Source organism: Phalacrocorax carbo, chromosome 10, assembly GCF_963921805.1.
Source record: "Phalacrocorax carbo chromosome 10, bPhaCar2.1, whole genome shotgun sequence".
NCBI lineage: Eukaryota > Metazoa > Chordata > Aves > Suliformes > Phalacrocoracidae > Phalacrocorax > Phalacrocorax carbo.
The window spans coordinates 8,190,724-8,206,422 of record NC_087522.1 but is presented as its reverse complement, the minus strand read 5'-3'; the positions used below and the strand labels follow the sequence as shown (position 1 = coordinate 8,206,422).

The 15,699-nt window shown below is 36.0% G+C and overlaps 1 protein-coding gene across 8 annotated transcripts in view; it reads left to right on the top strand.

Annotated features, from left to right (window-relative positions):
* Positions 1 to 15,699, top strand: part of TRRAP (transformation/transcription domain associated protein) — a 102,525-nt gene that overhangs the window by 42,305 nt on the left and 44,521 nt on the right. For all 8 annotated transcript variants that reach the window (XM_064461692.1, XM_064461697.1, XM_064461695.1 and 5 more), the window contains 16 exons: positions 264 to 462; positions 865 to 993; positions 1,647 to 1,913; positions 2,497 to 2,703; positions 3,583 to 3,741; positions 3,825 to 3,959; positions 4,148 to 4,258; positions 5,543 to 5,689; positions 7,645 to 7,858; positions 8,544 to 8,669; positions 10,552 to 10,698; positions 11,774 to 11,976; positions 12,650 to 12,771; positions 13,699 to 13,912; positions 14,681 to 14,860; positions 15,219 to 15,365. In XM_064461692.1, coding sequence (XP_064317762.1) covers positions 264 to 462; positions 865 to 993; positions 1,647 to 1,913; positions 2,497 to 2,703; positions 3,583 to 3,741; positions 3,825 to 3,959; positions 4,148 to 4,258; positions 5,543 to 5,689; positions 7,645 to 7,858; positions 8,544 to 8,669; positions 10,552 to 10,698; positions 11,774 to 11,976; positions 12,650 to 12,771; positions 13,699 to 13,912; positions 14,681 to 14,860; positions 15,219 to 15,365 — 2,707 coding nt within the window. The remainder of the gene's footprint in view (positions 1 to 263; positions 463 to 864; positions 994 to 1,646; positions 1,914 to 2,496; positions 2,704 to 3,582; positions 3,742 to 3,824; positions 3,960 to 4,147; positions 4,259 to 5,542; positions 5,690 to 7,644; positions 7,859 to 8,543; positions 8,670 to 10,551; positions 10,699 to 11,773; positions 11,977 to 12,649; positions 12,772 to 13,698; positions 13,913 to 14,680; positions 14,861 to 15,218; positions 15,366 to 15,699) is intronic.

Below are 15,699 nucleotides of genomic sequence, written 5' to 3'. Positions count from 1 at the left end.
CTATTTCCTATACTTGTGTACTTTTTTAAATTTTGAAAATGTTGTAAAGGTATATGGGGGTACTGAAAAGGGTTTGCAGTTTTTGAAGAGAAAGTCTAATATATTTCATAATACTGCCATTAGTTCTAAAACCATGCCTCTGGTACTGCCTGCTCTTTCCTCTCTGCTCATTTAAAACCCAGATGAGTTTCTTCAAGTTATCAGCATAGTAGTTTGGTTGGGTATTGTTTCACAGAAGCTTTTTATGTTATGTGCTTTTACAGAAGGAATTATGGTGATATAGAGCTGCTCTTCCAGTTGCTTCGGGCTTTTACGGGTCGATTTCTCTGCAATATGACTTTCTTAAAGGAATATATGGAAGAAGAGATCCCCAAAAACTACAGTATTCCCCAAAAACGGGCTTTGTTCTTCCGGTTTGTAGACTTCAATGACCCAAACTTTGGAGATGAGCTTAAAGCCAAGGTAACTAAAGCAATTAAATCAAAGAAACATGGTATTTAGGTTTAATTTTCTTATTAGAAACTAGGGCAACAAAACTTGCTTACTTAAATGTCAACGAGTTTGATAATTGGCAGAGCCATTTAGGTGAAAATATCATACCTGAAGAAGAGCGATAATAAACAGAGACAGCAATTCATCTTGCTTTCAGTGCTGACTACTTCAGTTTGTGCTTTCTAAGAATCTTTGCCCTTGGGTGGGGGTGGGGAAATCTGTGTGTATCTGTTTCTTAAGGCTTTATTTATAGCTTCCTTTTGTAATGCAGTAAGTGTGTCTAACATGCTGGCTTGCATTTGGAATTACTTGAATGCTGACTGCCATTAGAGGATTCCACTAGTTGCGTATAACTTTGTTTATATTCTGTAGGTGCTGCAGCATATCCTGAATCCTGCTTTCTTGTACAGTTTTGAAAAGGGAGAAGGTGAACAGCTGTTGGGACCCCCAAACCCAGAAGGAGATAATCCAGAAAGCATCACTAGTGTTTTTATAACAAAGGTAGCAATCCTTGTTTACTTTAAAGTGTTGAAAAATTACACCAGAAAACTGTTCCTCCCATTTGGCTTTTCAGTCCTGATTTGAAGTAGTTGTGCTATTTCTAAATATTATGATCAGTTATATCGAATCACATAATAACTTTGAACTGTTGTGAGATCCATCAGTCATCAGTAGGATTGGACTACAATTTTCAGTTTGATCTCTCTTTGACTTGAATGCCTGTCTTTGGCATTACAGCCATATAAAGCCCATTTCTAGTCTTTTTCATAAGCAAAGCTTACCATGACACTAATATTGGTATCTTTGTAATTCACTTTGGTATCATTGAACCAGTTGACAGTTATAGAATAGGTGGTGTTGAAGATGAGGGTTGGGTTTTTTTGTTTGTTTGTTGTTTTTTTTTTTTTTTTTTTTTTTAACAGGTTAGCACTTTGGAAGTTCTAAGATGTGCTCATTATTTAAAAGTTCTCACCTCAGGAAGATTTGTTGTGGGTATTAAACTGAATAAAAAAATGTAGTTATTAGTCTTCTTAAAACCACTCAAAAAGCAAAAAACTAGGACTTCGCTTTTATAGATAATAAAGTTGGGGTTAATATTGTGTTTTGTTTTTTCTCACGTTCCTCCTCTCCTCTTTGATCATCCCTGGGACTAGGTACTTGATCCGGAAAAACAGGCTGATATGCTGGATTCTCTCAGGATATATCTCTTGCAATTTGCCACACTTCTGGTTGAGCATGCTCCACATCACATTCATGACAATAACAAAAACCGGAACAGCAAACTACGACGCCTAATGACATTTGCTTGGCCTTGCCTCTTGTCCAAGGCGTGTGTGGACCCAGCGTGCAAATACAGCGGACACTTGCTTTTGGCACACATCATTGCAAAATTTGCCATACATAAGAAGATAGTTCTGCAGGTATTGACTATGGGCTTGTATTCATACATTTAAGGGATGTTGGTAAGTTCTGTAGAGTGCTTTCTTTGATTTTAAAATGCAGAGTAGATGGTGCACAGAGTTTTGGATGCTTAGTATATAAGTAGCTGTTAAATTCATATGCAACAAACAAATACAGAAGCAGCAAGCCAAATATTAATATAAAATTATTTGGGGCTAGGACAGTATAGAAAGAAGCTTGAAGATAAGTGAAAACAGAGAGGGCAAATGGGACAATGAAAAGTCCTTTTGGTTGAATTAACCAAATTGGTGTCCCTTAAATGAAGGGACAAGCATTTCCATTGAGACAGAATGTGGGAACCAAAGCAAAATTTAAAATTGGACCGTGGAGAGGGAGGAAGAAAAAGGGAACCTAAGGGAGAGACAGAAGTATATGCTTCATACTTCTGGCGATGAAGTATCATCATGCATCTACCAAATTATGGGCCTTTAGGAAAAAATCATGTGTTTAGACAACATATGTTGTCATTTCTCTTCTGTTATAAATACTTTATTTTTGTAAATACTGATAATATTAATGTTGATCAGAAACTTTGCTGTTTAGGTTTTTCACAGTCTTCTCAAAGCTCACGCGATGGAGGCCCGAGCTATTGTCAGGCAGGCGATGGCTATTCTGACTCCAGCTGTGCCTGCTCGAATGGAGGATGGACATCAGATGCTGACTCACTGGACACGAAAAATCATTGTGGAAGAGGGTCATACGGTTCCCCAACTAGTACATATTTTGCACTTGATAGTACAACATTTCAAGGTACTTACCATGTATCAGTTGTTCTGGTAGTTATCTCAGATATCAAGGAGGTAAACTGCAGTTTGATTAGAAAATAATGTAATCTGATTTATATGGCTTAGCTTCAAAAGGCATCAGCTGTCTGCAAAGAAGCTGAAAACAGCTATTAAAATTAAAGAGCAAGCACTTATTAAGCTTTATCATGATTGAAGTTAGAACTCAAAATCTTAGGTGAAAGCCTGCCAGGTTATTTCATTGCATGCGCATTAGCAGTGCTCTTCATCAGAGCTGTGAAGATTCTTTAAAAGCTATTTAAAAAGTGCAGAACCATTTTGCTTTCCATCCTCCAGTAATCCTTGTTTGACTGTATATGTTCTGTGGGGTTAACTAGGTAACTTTTTATCTCCAGCTGATCTATGTTGGAAAACATGAAACAAATGGGGGAATGCTGCAGGATGTCAATATAGGAGCATTTTTGAAAACGCGTATTAAAATATGATCCCAATTGACGGCTAGTGAATATGCTCTTAAGTCGCTTTTCAGGAACTGATGCCTCAATGCTTTTTTGAAAAAATACCTGAGCATGTTCAAATGTGAGTTGTAGCTCTCTAAAAGGATCAGCCAAAAATTGGAATGGTTGGTCCTTGAGAAAAATCATTGATCTTCGGAAGAGCGTCTTAATTTGGGTACATGATATCAGTGGTCACTACTGGAAATTGTAGCCAAATTTATTTTCAAAGCACCAGTTACTTTTCTGGATTGCAAAATTTGAGAATAGTACAGATTTAGCAAACATAAAATAGCCTTTAATAGAAAAGTTTGCTTTATCTCAGCTCTGTAGTTTTTTTTGTGGAATTTTATTGGTTAATGGCTAACATGACTGTGAAACCATCTTTTCAGGTTTATTATCCAGTGAGACATCACTTGGTTCAGCATATGGTTAGTGCCATGCAGAGACTGGGCTTCACTCCCAGTGTTACGATAGAGCAAAGAAAATTAGCTGTGGATCTCGCTGAAGTAGTTATTAAGTGGGAATTGCAAAGAATTAAAGACCAGCAGGTAGGAAGTCTAAATAAACTGCTAAAGATTGAACTGTTATCCAATTAGTGGGTTTTTTAACATGCACATTGCTGATATTTCAGCCAGATTCAGATATGGATTCAGGTGCAAGTGGAGAAGGAGCAAGTTCTGCCTCATCTGCTGTGAAAAGAGGACTGTCTGTTGATTCTGGCCAAGAAGTAAAACGATTCAGGACAGCTACAGGAGCAATAAGTGCTGTAAGAAAAATTCAAATTTTGTTCAGAGACTCTGAAATTATAACCTGCAATTTAGTTTGCTTGTTTCCACATAACTCAAAACTCCCTGAATTGAAGATTATACTTTTAGAAAATATTTTAAATCTGTTCTGCTTGTTGTTATCCTTCTTTAGTGTTGCTTACGGCTTTTGCGTTTTGTATACATGCAGGTATTTGGACGTAGCCAGTCCTTACCGGGAGCTGATGCACTTCTTTCCAAGCCAATTGACAAGCAGCATACAGATACAGTCGTGAATTTCTTGATTAGAATTGCTTGCCAGGTAGTATGTTTATTCTGAATCTCAAATACCAATATGGCATTAGTAGCTAAAACCATACAACCATCTTTTCATAAGAGCCCTTTTATGGCTGGATTATTCTAGTGTTTGTATAAGTTCTTCTGCTGAAAGTTTAGAAACTTTAATGTGAAATTGTACAACAAGTAAACTGCTTTTATTTTAAGGAGGAAAGAAATTGAATTTGATAACCAGTTTCTGCATGTTTTTTGTTTCACAAATGATGGATATTATGCGTGAGAGATAAGCTTTAGCTTCTTGTTGGCGTTGTACGTTCCTAGCTTGATGCAGGGAATGTGCACTTTGAAATTCAAACTTTAAATGTGAATGGTTCCAATCCAGATTCTGAAATTGAAAGAGTCTCTACTGTGCTGTTGATCCCTTCTTCTAGCATTTCATTTGTTCTTTACTTTCTCTTTTCAATCAAGTACTATATCAGAAGTGACAGGACTGAAATAAATGTGGCTAGTAGAATTTGTCTGGAGTCAGGCAAAGACTTAAAGCTCCTTTAAGTGCTGTTTTTTTTTTTTAATTCATTTATATATTTGCCTGATGCTGCAAAGTATGCTTGTTCTATTGCCTAGATTTAATGGCAACAATGTTTTACCCCAAAACTGAAGAATATCTAGACTTTTAATTGGGAAAGACTATGTTAGTTATATATTTAAGGATAATGATTGTAATTGTATTTTCAAGATCAGATACATGGAATTCTTTTCATGCAGCATGTAGAACTACAGCTTTTCACCAAATTTTGTTAAGAATTAGCTTCTCTGGAGTGGGAAAAATCAGTCGGGTGGGTGTAGTTCAGAGGTGACAAATTTTATGGCTTCAGCTTCTGCAGCAGACTCAGCTGGTAAATAACATGGGATTTTATACACCACAGCCCATTGCACAGGATAAATGTCCTCTTGAAGTATACAGATGAACTGAGTAAAGAGCTGTGTATGTTTATGGATACCTTGCAAACAGAAAAGATTACCATCTTGAGTGTGTTCAGAGTTGTAGTAATAACGTATGGGATTACATTTTTTAATATACCTTTGATGGGTGATATGGGGTAATTAGCTAGCAGTTTATATACCAGTTCTGATGTTTACTATTAGTTGTCAGCTTTTTATGCAGTTAAATACTCTGTGACTGTACTATAAAACTACTTAAGCTCATCCATTTCAGGAATAAGAAATTATATGCTTGCTTGGAGTGCATAGTAAATTAATGAGTTGGTTACAAAAGGGTGTCATTTTCTTAACTCTGATTAATTGCTAGGTAAATGACAACTCAAACACTGCTGGATCTCCTGGGGAATTGCTGTCCCGACGCTGTGTTAACCTTCTGAAAACAGCTTTACGACCAGACATGTGGCCAAAATCAGAACTGAAGTTGCAGTGGTTTGATAAGCTGTTAATGACTGTGGTAGGTAACATTCTAGTCCTGTAGGTCTTTAGGTTTCATTAGCACGTATTTGATTGAATACTAACAATACCTGGATACTGATTTTTACAGTCTTTTCTTCTCTGTAGTGAAATACATAAAATATTAAGTATGTGCATTGCATTGATGGTTATAATTTGTATAGCTGCAGTACTTACAAATATTAAAATAGACTTAGGAGCAGGTGGACTAACTTCCTGTATTTGATTTTGAAATAGGTTCTAGTTTGCTTGTTTGCATGGCCTACTGGTTGGAGTCTTTTGTTGTTGGTGGTGGTTTTTTGTTTGTTTGGGTTTTTTGCTAGTATGAATGTTTACAAATTGATTGTATTGGTTTCTAGTTTTCTGACTACATTATCATAATATGGAGTTCACTGAAGGCTAGCTTCCTATATTTGATGATACAACATATTTTGTTTATTGTCTGTATGCTATTTGTATGCTTTTTGCCATGTAATAATTTTTTCTACATCTATTGTAATTTTTATTATACGGTTTAATAGACTAGCAACTCTTACCCTGTTAACTTTTTAGGAGCTCTCTTGATGATAGTTTTCTGTTTCTTTGAATAAAGGAGTAATATATCCTACTTCTGGAAACTTTTAAAATGCCTAAGACTACACGAAAATTCACTGTGGCCCATTTTTACCAAATGTTGATCTAAATGTACTTGCTATACTTTCATGATGCTGTTGTCTTTAGAGAGATAGTCCTTGAAAGGGCAAGTATCTGCTTTCATCCTCCTCTCCTTCTGTTGGAAGAATTTTTGATGTGGCTCCATTTGTTTTGGGTTTACAAGCATTGATAGTGCTCCAGGGAGCTAATATTTGTTGCTTTATGCATCTTTTCCCAAGTGAGTGAGTGAAAATTGCCATTAAAACTAATAATTTTTTTCCTGTTGCTGGCATTTGGTAGCCTGCAACAGGAAGAACTGCAGTCAATTCCAACCATTGTAGCACAAAGATTGCCTCCTACTCATCTTCCTCGCTTACACAATGCACAACTGCAAAGCTCTTTAAGTGCCAAGTGATGGAGACTGTGCAGTAACAGCAGTATGACTTCTGAAGAGTCATGACTTCAAGTGAGTCCTCTGCGATGAAGACAGAGCAAGTTGTGACTATCTACATGCTGACTGCTGAAGAAGAGCTGCTTGTTATGTACAGACCATCATTGTCCTCCCTTTCTGGAACGGGAAGATGGTGGAGGTGTAAAATTAACTTAGTGCAATTCAGAGAGTTCACATGCTTCCAGATCGTGAGCTGCTATCTTTTTTCTCTGCCTTTCAGACAAACCTTTCATGAATCTGGGGAAGGTGGATGAAGTGGACTGCATCTAAGAGTGCGCCAAAATTGAAACAGCCCACTTCACTTCTCCTTCCCCCACCTCAAAATAAACGCACTATACAACCCCTCAGACCTGAGGAGGGTGAATGTGGTTGATGTTTACTTAATACAGAGATATAAGCCTTCTGGTACAGGAATTTTAAATCTTAATTTTGTGCTATGAGGCACCAGTTATTCAGGAGGTTCAGAAAAAATAATAAAGCTTCTGTAGCAGACTAATTTACTACCTTCATCATCATTTCGCTGTTGTAGCTCTGAAAGATGTTGACAAAAAGATAAAACGTTATCCTCTGTTGAAACCATTTCTAGCCAGAAAGGTTGCAGGCAACTTTCAAAACTGACAATCACAAGAAACATCAGAAGGAACATACTGTAAATGCTTAAGTAACATTTTTATGGTTAAAGATTTTATAGTGCCTTGTATTTTACAGTTTTATATTGCTTGACTTATCAAAAAGATTGACATGAAACATTGCTGGTGTAGAAACCTCAACTTCATTACAGGTTTTCAACAGATTTGATCTGGATTTACTGATCTATGCCATACCCGTGCGATTTCCCTCGCTTACTGCATTGTCATATGTATTCTCTTTAGGAACAACCCAATCAGGCCAACTTTGCCAACATTTGCACTGGCTTGGAGGTCTTAAGTTTCCTGTTAACTGTACTGCAGCCCCCTGCTATCCTTAGCAGCTTCAAACCTCTGCAACGAGGCGTAGCAGCTTGTATGACTTGTGGAAACACCAAGGTTTTGAGAGCAGTGCACAGTTTGCTTTCTCGCTTGATGGGTATTTTCCCTACAGAACCAAGTATGTTGTATTTTCTTCCTCCTTTTATCCTTTATTGCTGCATAACTTAAATAATTAAGGGTAGGGTGAAGACTCTCTTTGGAATGTGCTAATATTCTGTTTTATGATTCCTGCATTTAATGGTCCATTTTAGCTTGCACTTTCAACCTCTGTTTAAAAAAAGAGAAGCTGAAATAAGTAATCATGTGGAATACATCATTATCCCTTGACATAAAAACTTAATAACCGGTGGCTGTCATAACTTTGGTTCCAGAAATGCATGCTATAAATTTAATGTATTCTTGCGGTTATAATTTTTCAGCTTCAGAAGTGCAATTTTTTTAGTTAAGCTTTGCTGTTTTGCCAAGACAAGGAAGGAGATAGAGTGTAAAAAAGAAAGATGATAGGTAATATGCCGTGTCTTAATATAAACTAATTTAGATAATCTTTTCTTTAAAAAAAAAAAAAAATCAGTAATCTGAGGCTTCTCATCAAAATGAGTTATTTAGAAGTAGTGGTACACTGTTATAGAAGAGACATTAGTTGTATAATAAAAAGGTTTATATAGATGAGGGATCTGCTTGTTACCTTAGTTATTATAAAGTTCCCATGATGGTATGGATGACTGTATTTTCGCAGTGTAACTGTTCCTTGCTTGTTCTGTGGCTGATATTACCAAAAGTAAACACAACTCTAAATTCTGCAGGTACCTCAAGTGTAGCTTCAAAGTATGAAGAGCTGGAGTGCCTTTATGCTGCAGTTGGAAAGGTTATTTACGAAGGACTTACTAATTATGAAAAGGCCACTAATGCTAATCCTTCTCAGCTCTTCGGTAAGTTTCCCACATCTCTAGTAGATGTATGTAGAGTGGCTCTTCTTAATGAGTATGATCTTTGTCCCAGGCTTTTATTTTCCGTAAGGAAATTGGAATCTGATATCATGCAGAGGAAGCTGTGGGAAGTGTTTGGAGCTAACTTGAGAGACAAGCTTGGGATGTCTGTCATCCATGAAGAAAGGGACTAGGGGGTTCGTTGCATTCTGTCTGCTCCTGGTAGCTGACTTGGGAGCAATTACTGAAAGTGGGGAGCTGCAGCTGTGCTAGACAGAAACCTTCTGTATTCAAAGTGCACAGGAAAAAGAACGCAGCATTCAGATTAAACAAAATACAAAGTAAAAGTAACTGGAAACTTGTTCCATGGAAAAACCAAAATCCTGTGGGTACTACTCTGAGGTACAATAGAATATTTCAGAGAATCTGTGTAAACATTCTTACATGTTACTGCCTTACACTTTCTTTTTCAGTTGTTTTTAAAGCCTCATTTGTCACATGATTTAAATAGTGTAGGAAGACGTAGGTATTTATAGATTTTGGATTCTCAGTAAGAAATTACAAAAGTATTTTCTTGAGTGAGCAAATCTGAATTTTTAGCATATACCATTCTGAAGAGCTGAAATGTTCTTCTTTTCGTGTTCTTTCTACTTACTTAACTGGTAGAGAGCTCAGCTACATATTACAACTACAAATATATATTGAAATAATACAGTTAGTTTGGCCCAGAACTGGTTGTGTTGGTAATACAGACCTGAAATTGCACAATTTTGGAAAACTTGCTGATTTAAATGGCAAACGTCCCTCTCTATGCTACTCTGTGATCTGTGTAGATAGTTGTAATACTGCTTTGGGAATTGCCTGTTTGTCGATGTCGGGATGTGCTCTCCAGCAAGCTAACTTACACTGTGTCCAGAGCTCTCTCACAAGCAGCACTACAGTCTAACTGTCAGGTGGTGCATATCTTATTAATTCTGTGTTTAAGAGGCTGAACTTTGTCTGCCAAATCTTGTCCCCATCTGAGCAGGAAAAGAAATAAAAACTTTTGAAGCACCCATTCAATGAACAAAGCACACTTCTATAAATATTGTTATAGGCTTTTCTTGAATTATGAAGTTGCAGTAAGGAAAGGGATAGCTGTAGGTTTCTTAGAGGGTATGGTTTGACAGGATGTGTGTACTTTTTAAAGTGTTAAGTATTTTAAAGCATAGCTATTTCTAGAACGGATTGGTTTGCATGTGAAGGGACTGTGGTCTTGTAGGGATAGTGCATTCATAAACTGCCAAAATTACCTGTTTCAATGCTTTTGACTTTTCAATCTATAGTAACTGATTTATGAAACTTGATAAAGTTTCTAGATTAGAAAACTAAGATATAATTTAAAAAATTTTTTTATTCTGAATTACTAAACCCAGGCCTATTCATGTAAAAGTTTTGCTATGTTTTGCTACCAAAACAAATGTGCAACATCAGGAGTAGTTTCCTTTTGCGTGGTTGACTATATCTATAATTTTTTTTTTTTCCCCAAAGGACTTGGAGAAGTATCTGCACTTAACCCCTCTCTTTCTATCCACCCTTTCTGCCCCCTTGCCCTCCATCACACACTTAGATACAGAACTTTCAAATATTTTGATTAATGCAAAAGTAACTTTTTGGTCTTAGACTAAAGACTGAAGTTGAGACTGAAACTTTTCTTCAGATCTATCCAGATTTCTAGTGTTTGTAACTTGTAGTCCCATGCTTCTTTCATGGCAGGACAAAATACAGCTAGAACATTTTCCTGTGTTCTTTCATAGAACGAGAACATCCACATTGAAAACCTGTATCTCACTCAGGTCATGCTAAATAAAAGTTTTATTTCCTTAAGTATTGTTTTTATCTATAGGTACTTTAATGATTCTGAAGTCTGCATGCAGTAACAATCCCAGCTATATTGACAGATTGATTTCAGTTTTTATGCGATCTCTGCAGAAGATGGTCAGGGAACACTTAAACCCACAGGCTACAGCAGGAACTGCAGAAGCAAATACAGGTATTACATAATATAGTTTAAGGATGTTAATGATTACAAGTGTTGTAAAGTATTCAAATATCTTCATCCTGAAGGGATTCAAATGATTTTGTAGAGTTTTCTGTACCTTATTACATGTTGAAAAATACTTCAGCGTTAGTGAGAAATATTTTTGAAGTCTTGAAGGATAAAAATACACTTGGAGTTCCTGTTACCTGCTTGATACATTGATGTCAGTATTAACCCAAACATTTCAGTGAATGGTTAGTGAATATTTGTTGAGCTACAGCTTATATAGAAGTATTGAAATTCTTCAAGAGTTTTTAGTGGTGAGAGGAGAGGGGCTGAATCTTTTTTTGATTGTTCTGTGCTTTCACTTTTTTTTAACTCCTTCCTATTTGATAATATTGGAACAACTGTTTGTAAAATTAACTTGTTGGAGCTGATGCTTTTGTTTTTATCTTAAAATAGCATCTATTTCAGTCTGTACAATTCTGTCATCAAATGAATTAGGTCATGAGTCACTGAAAAAAATCAGATGTTCTTGTAGAAGAAAACTCAGTACTAGGGAACAGCAATAATTTATTAATAAATAAGCTACTGAAGAAAATACTTAGAAAGAATTGCTGCTGTTAGATTCCCATCCCTTTTTTAATTAGGTAAATGAGAACCGTGCAAATTTTATTAACGCCGAGAAACAACTGGAAAATTATTAAACTTAACAGATAAGCAAATCAGGAAATTAACAGAACAGACTAGATGTGCTGCATCATATAGTATTTCTTTCACAAGTTTAATTGCAGTTTTTCAGTACTGGGCTTCTGTAATACTTTTTACCAAAGATTTACTGAAATGAAACCACCCAGGCTTGCCTTTAGGATTTTGAATGGATTTGAGTTTTTTTGGAAGGAGTCTATCTCAGTTGTTTAGGAGTGGAAGGTAGTAATTTTGAAAACATTATTTCTAGGGATATATTCCCAGGTAACAGATATTGTTGTTGCTGGTTTTTAAAATTACAGTAGCTTATCTTGAAAATTTCTTTACTAGGCATGTTATAGGTGCATACGCAACTCTAATCCTTTTTTTGCATCCGTAGCAGGTACAAGTGAACTGGTCATGCTAAGCTTGGATCTTGTAAAAACTCGCCTGGCTGTGATGAGCATGGAAATGCGGAAAAATTTTATACAAGCTATTCTAACATCTCTCATTGAAAAATCTACTGATGCCAAAATTCTTCGTGCAGTGGTAAAAATAGTGGAAGAGTGGGTGAAAAACAATTCCCCAATGGCAGCTAATCAGGTAAATTGAGAAGATAAGATCAGTATTGCTCTCAAATAGTAAATAACTCTAAGCCACCATTATAATTCATTAGTTTTTGACAGTGAGGTTTGTAAGGATCTGTTATATATGTTTAGATGCCCTTGGAGTATTTTGCATCCCCTGTGAAAGTAGCTGGAGTTAAAGATGCTTAGCATTTTCTAGGTGCTTGATCTCAAATACTGTTTTGCTGAGGATTTGTTGTGAAGTAAGAGTTTTAAAATATGTTTCACATTAACTTGGATAGAGAGGCTGTTCAGGAGGAGGATGACTAATGCCAGTTTAAGTTGTGTTCTTCCTGTAATAATTTGTGGCTTCCTCACTTTGCCATATTTTCTGTTAGAGCTGAGTACTTGACAATCTAGTGCTGTATAAAAGGACCTACACTTTAAAAAATATACGTTAGATTTTTGTAATCATTGAACAACTTAAAACTGTTTTTAGTCATGATTTTAAAATTCTCTAGCATATATTAGAAGGATAAATGCTTGAGTTATTTTTCTTTTTAAGAACTATGACCTTCTACCAAGCAATTTTTCAGTAGTTTAGAAGTGAGAGTGATATAAAGGATGGCTGAGGTGTACTTTGAATGCGCCAGTTCTCTGCATGTTTTAAGATGAATTGACAAAATTAATCATGTCTTTTTTTAACACAGACACCTACTCTCCGGGAGAAGTCCATTTTACTAGTGAAAATGATGACTTACATTGAAAAACGTTTTCCAGAAGACCTTGAATTAAATGCCCAGTTCTTAGACCTTGTTAACTATGTATATAGGTAATTATAGCAATTAATCATTTATTGCAGATTATTGGTTCATAATTTGTACCATATATGACCTTTATAACATGCCATCAATCTTTTTTAGGACTGAATGAAGTGATTTTTCCTCTCTTTTGTTTTGTTTGGGTTTCTTTGTGTGTTTTGGTGGTGTTTTTTTTTCTGAAATGCAAAGTAAATTCATTTTGCTGAGACCACAATACATATTAATGGAAAACAATTTGAAAACAGAAGTTCCTTAGAAAGAATTTTCTTTTCGGCTCCGCTAGAATATCTCCATTTCCCCAGCCTTTTCCTGTCCCAAAATACCTTGTAGCTGGTTGTATTCTAAACACTGTTGTGATGGCCCAAATCTGTCTTGTCTTTTCACATCTGTAGGGTATAAGGATTTCCTGCCCCCCACCCCCACCCCTTGGAAATTTATTGTAAATTACACTTTCAGGAGACTTACTTTGTTAGCTAAACTGGCAGGTTTTATAATGTGATGAAGTAATTAAAAGAACTTATCAAAAATGCTGGGTATTTAATTTTGTGCTGTTGATTCACATTATTTTGAGTCACTTTTTGCTGCTGTCCTGTTTTCTGGTTAACTGTGCAAAGCCCTGGTGTGGATATGGTGGTCAGAAGTCTTCTATCAATTAATATTGTTTGGCATTTCAAACAAGATGCAGATATAGCTGAAACTGTTTCACAATTATGATATGATTTTATCCTGGAAGAGTCTTTACGATAGTTCTGGGGCAGTTTTCTAACAAGCACCAATATTTTCTTTGCTCTTTCTTTCAAAATGCTGCACCTGGATGCATGCCACACCATGTGGGCTTCTACAGAATGTCACCTCTTTTGCTTTTTAGTATTTTATATACAAAACCTAGAAGGCTTCTCTTTCTAATGTCTCTGCCATTTTATCTTTATTCATTTTAGGGATGAGAATCTTTCTGGTAGTGAACTTACTGCTAAACTTGAGCCAGCATTTCTTTCGGGTTTGCGTTGTGCCCAGCCGCTCATACGAGCCAAATTTTTTGAGGTCTTCGACAATTCTATGAAACGTCGTGTTTATGAGCGCCTACTTTATGTGACCTGTTCTCAAAACTGGGAAGCCATGGGAAATCACTTTTGGATAAAACAGTGCATTGAGGTAGGGAAATTATTTGTGTCAGAAATACAATTATAGTTTGAGAAACATGTTTCTATTCCCCGTTTTTCTTGGCTGTGTGTAAAAGCTTTATGCAATGTGTGTCTTGTATTATGTATTATCTGTATCAAGGCTAAAAATAGCAAGTCTGCTGCCTCAGATACTTGCAGTGGTGCTTAAAAATAATTTCAGTGTCTAAATCTTGAGATGCTGATGCTTGGGAAGTAGCTTTAATATCAACGTTTAAAATCTATTTTCTCTGTGAAATGCTTAATGATCAGGTTAATTATTCTTAAGAAAATCCATCTCTTGTAAATGATGATTATAAAAATAATAGAAATAATAGAATTGTCTGCAAGAAAAACTGTTAAGGCTAGAGCGCCTGCTCTGGTGGTATGACAACTGTTAGGCGGGATTGCCTAACAGAATTTATTCAGAACAAGATGAATTAGAACTCCTTCCAGAGATGTAAAAAACAGCATTGTGGGGTTTTTTCCCACATCGTTTTTGCGAGGACTTTCATTTTAATGGGGAGAGGCTTGAAAAACAATCTTGAAAGTATAGTCATGAACTTCAAAATCGTGACAAAATGTGATCAGGTTAAGATGAGAATGAATTAGTGTATTTATTGAATAAAGGTGGTAAAAAGGCTTTAAACATATTATTGCAACTTTTAGCTTGTTGATAAATATTAAGCCATAGTGATGTTTCCCTTGAAATACTACAGTAAATATATATTTAAAAATCTCTCCTTGCTTTTTAATGTCTTAGCTCCTGTTGGCAGTGTGTGAGAGAAATACTACAATTGGGACAAGCTGTCAGGGTGCTATGCTGCCCTCTATCACCAACGTTATCAACCTTGCTGATAGTCATGATAGAGCGGCATTTGCTATGGTAACCCACGTCAAACAAGAGCCTCGTGAAAGGGAAAACAGTGAATCCAAAGATGAGGTAACTTACCGAAAATACTGTAGAAAAAGAAATCTTTCTGATGGAATATAGCTCTTCCTAGTTTCTCAAGAAATAAGTTTGGAGAATATGTCTTGAAGATGTTGTGTACCAATTATTCAGTGTATCTTGTGTTTAATACATTGTAGTTTAACCATGAATGGGTTTTTCTGAACTTGCCATCCTTCATTTAGCCTTTTCTTTGCTATAGCACTCTAGCAATTCTGTATCTGAACCTGAACTAGCAGAAAATAGAGAGACCTGAAATAAGTTGATTGGAAGGGTATTTTGTATTTGTTTGGAAAAAAGCAAAAGTACTTAGAAAATATTTGCATACTTTTTGCTGTTTACCTCTGTATAGGATGTTGAAATAGACATTGAATTAGCTCCAGGAGATCAGACCAGCACACCTAAAACGAAGGAACTTTCTGAGAAGGACATTGGCAATCAGCTGCACATGTTGACCAACCGGCATGACAAATTTCTTGACTCTCTTCGAGAAGTGAAGGTTGGTGCAGGTTGTTGGTTTCCTGACAAACAATTTTAATACTGAAATCTTCAAACTGACCTGACACACTTGTTTCTTTTATTTTTAATCTCACACTTCTGATTTTTTAGCTGTTTTTTTGTAGACATCTTTTATAATCTGATGTAATTTCCTATTTGCATAAGGTAAAAAGCTCTGAAGCCTTCACTTCAATTGCTAGTTGTTACTTTACCTCTTTCCTACAAATTTCATCCTCCTCTACCTGTAACTGTATTTTAACTGTTCAGTTAAGCAAATAGTGATGGCAAAATCAGGGTATAGGATCAATAAGTGTGTTGGCATCTTATGTTTAAAT